This window comes from Ochlerotatus camptorhynchus, unplaced genomic scaffold (assembly GCF_037179485.1).
Source record: "Ochlerotatus camptorhynchus isolate MF236.1 unplaced genomic scaffold, CSIRO-AGI_Acam_v1.1 ptg000406l, whole genome shotgun sequence".
NCBI lineage: Eukaryota > Metazoa > Arthropoda > Insecta > Diptera > Culicidae > Ochlerotatus > Ochlerotatus camptorhynchus.
Window position 1 is genome coordinate 3,781,091 of NW_027040892.1, and position 3,266 is coordinate 3,784,356.

The window sequence follows — 3,266 nt, forward strand, 5'->3', positions numbered from 1 at the left end:
AGTGAAAGAGATAGAACCAAAACATTCTAGTACATTTGGTGAAAATGCTGGTACAATCCGGTAGGCAAACTTGTCGCACGCGTCGGAACAGTAGCTAGTGTTCGCAGCGGTCATTTGTACGTGTGTTTAGTCGCTGCTCACTTCAGATTGATCCATCACAACAAACACGGCAAGCCGGGTATATCGATTTTAAGCTAAAACGTTGTTGTAGCTGAGAACAACGAACTTTGAAGGAAGTAAAAAGTGACAGACTGATAGTGAGGCAGAGCTGCAGTGTGAATTATTGGAAGTGATTGTGACTGAGTAGGCGTAATAGCTGTCCCCTAGAACCAAGGCGATATCAGTGAAAAAATCAAGACGGCAAAATGAGCTATGCAGACGTGGTACAACAACTTCACACGACCTTCGCTAGTGGAAAGACGCGCAATGTCGAGTTCAGGGAGAAGCAGCTTAAAAACATGCTGCGCATGTATGAGGAGAACTCGGCAGAAATGGTGAACGTACTTGCAGCCGACTTGCGAAAGCACAAACAGGAGGCACACGTTTTGGAGATCGATTTCCTCATCAATGACATTCGCAATACCATTTATAACTTTCAGGAATGGATAAAACTGGAAAAACCGGGGAAAACGATGGTCAACATCATGGATGGAGTGTACATCTACAAGGACCCGTACGGAGTGGTGCTGGTGATTGGCGCATGGAATTACCCTTTGCAGTTGACCCTGGTCCCGGTGGCAGCCGCAATAGCAGCGGGAAATTGTGTTCTCATCAAACCGAGTGAAGTGGCACCAGCGACATCCAAGTTTATTGCCGAGACGATTCCAAAGTATCTCGATTCGGAATGCTTTCGTGTGCTAGAAGGCGGCGCAAAAGAAACGTCGGAGCTGTTGAGACAGAAGTTTGACTACGTTTTCTACACCGGTTCCGGTCGAGTAGGAAGGATCGTGCATCAGGCATGCAATGAAAATCTGACACCATGCACCTTGGAGTTGGGTGGCAAAAGTCCCTGCTATATCGACAGCACAGCGGACATTCCAATCGCGACGAAACGAATTCTGTGGGGCAAGTTCATCAATGCCGGACAGACCTGTATTGCCCCGGACTACTTGCTATGTACGAAACAGGTTCAGAAGCAATTCCTGGAAGAGGCTAAAAACATTCTGAAAGAATGGTATGGTGCAAATCCAAAGGACAGTCCTGATCTGTGTCGAATCGTCAACCACTCACATTTTCAACGTTTGAGTGCCATGATCAAGGGAGCAAATGTAGCAATTGGTGGAGAAACAGACTCCCAGGAGAAATATATAGCTCCAACGATTCTCGTCGATGTCAACCCGGATGACCCCGTAATGCAGGATGAAATTTTTGGTCCTATTTTACCCATCATCAATGTTGATAATGCGTACGATGCCATCCATTTTATCAATTCGAGATCACCCGCTCTTGTCATGTACATCTTCACGCAAGACAAAAAACTCCAAGATCTCTTCATTCATGGTTCGAGGTCGGGCAGTATGTGCCTCAATGATACCATCATGCAGTACGCCGTTGAAACACTACCGTTCGGAGGTGTTGGACCAAGTGGAATGGGTGCCTATCACGGAAAGTACTCGTTCGATACGTTCGTCCACAGAAAGTCGTGCTTGGCAAAGGACTTCAATCCGATAAGCGAGAAGCTGGCCTCCTCTCGATATCCACCATATTCGGATAGCAAGCTATCCTTCCTGACGGCCCTGTTGAAGAAGCGCCACCCGGATAAAAATAACCATACAATTACAATAAAATACCAATAAAATACAATAGATTCTATTGTTGACAATCAATTTTATTGTAACTCTATTGTATTGGCCAGATAATCAAATAGTCACCACAATAGGTTTACAACAAATTCTATGGAATCAAAATTTTGCACAATAAAAAAACAATAAAATTTATTGTTATGAGATCAAATTTTTTAGAGAAAAAATAGATTTTTTTATGGTTACGGTAACTAACAACTCCCCTTTTCTATTGTAAATGTCTCATACACAATAGATTATATTGTACATAACAATAAGTTCTATTGTGTTTTTATTGTTTTTAACAATAACATTTATTGTTGCTACAATAGGTTTTATTGTATTGTAACAATAGGTTCTATTGTTTTTGTATGGTGAATTTTTATTCGGGCAAGGATTATCGATGAAGTTCCTGCCATACGTGCTGATGTTCGGTATCGGAGTAGCAACTACGCTTATCGTGAGCTCTTTAATGAAGGATGACGAATGAGGTTAAGCACGCACGTTTGACTAAATAAACAGTGTATGCTGTCGATACCACAAACAGACTGCAAAACTATTAACACTAAGCTTTAGAACCGGCAGGTGTACGTTTACAGCGGATTCGGTTTCATTTCCATGAAATATTTGTGATAGCGCCCACTAAAAATTGCTACTTTACAAACTGGTATAGGTTTCAATCTAAACATAAATGTACTTTCAGTTTCGATGACTTAAGCACGGATACTTGATGATTTTAATGTTCACAAATGGGACGTATTTAAAGTAAGTTTTAAATGTTTTCTTTAGTCGATGAAGCATCTTTTCACAAGGTTAAGCATTTGACCCCTATTTTGGGAGGTAAGAAAAGAAAAGAAAAGGAAAAAATTTCCAAAAATTAGAAACGGCCTACTATCGGAATCTGAGAAGGGACATTCAATGTTATTTGTTATCTGATTTGTTAAATGTAATTTTCATAATCTCAGCATGGTTCTCAAGTTAATACAAATAAATCCAGTAGTAGTAGTGTTGCCTAGTAGTAGTACACTGAATAGTGGTACAATGAAAAATTACAATAGCAGCTTCGTCACCAAAGTTTTCGAGCCGCTCCATCTGCCACTTCGTTTAATACTGGGGTGCTACTACAAAATATGTATTGTTTAGGACCCCACATTTGAATTTTCATAATTTATTACATTCCAAGAAAAATACTTGTCTGTCTTGTCTGTCTTGTCTGTCTTGTCTGTCTTGTCTGTCTTGTATGTCTTGTCTGTCTTGTCTATCTTGTGTGTCTTGTCTGTCTTGTCTGTCTTGTCTGTCTTGTATGTCTTGTCTGTCTTGTCTGTCTTGTCTGTCTTGTCTGTCTTGTCTGTCTTGTCTGTCTTGTCTGTCTTGTCTGTCTTGTCTGTCTTGTCTGTCTTGTCTGTCTTGTCTGTCTTGTCTGTCTTGTCTGTCTTGTCTGTCTTGTCTGTCTTGTCTGTCTTGTCTGTCTTGTCTGTCTTGTCT

At 41.0% G+C, this 3,266-nt stretch overlaps 1 protein-coding gene across 1 annotated transcript; it reads left to right on the forward strand.

Annotated features, from left to right (window-relative positions):
• Positions 1–211: 211 nt before the first annotated feature.
• Positions 212–2,546, forward strand: LOC135710924 (aldehyde dehydrogenase, dimeric NADP-preferring-like). Its single transcript, XM_065233629.1, has 2 exons — positions 212–1,749; positions 2,171–2,546. The coding sequence occupies exons 1-2, from the start codon at positions 366–368 to the stop codon at positions 2,269–2,271; spliced, it is 1,485 nt and encodes a 494-aa protein (XP_065089701.1). The 5' UTR covers positions 212–365; the 3' UTR covers positions 2,272–2,546.
• Positions 2,547–3,266: the final 720 nt, after the last annotated feature.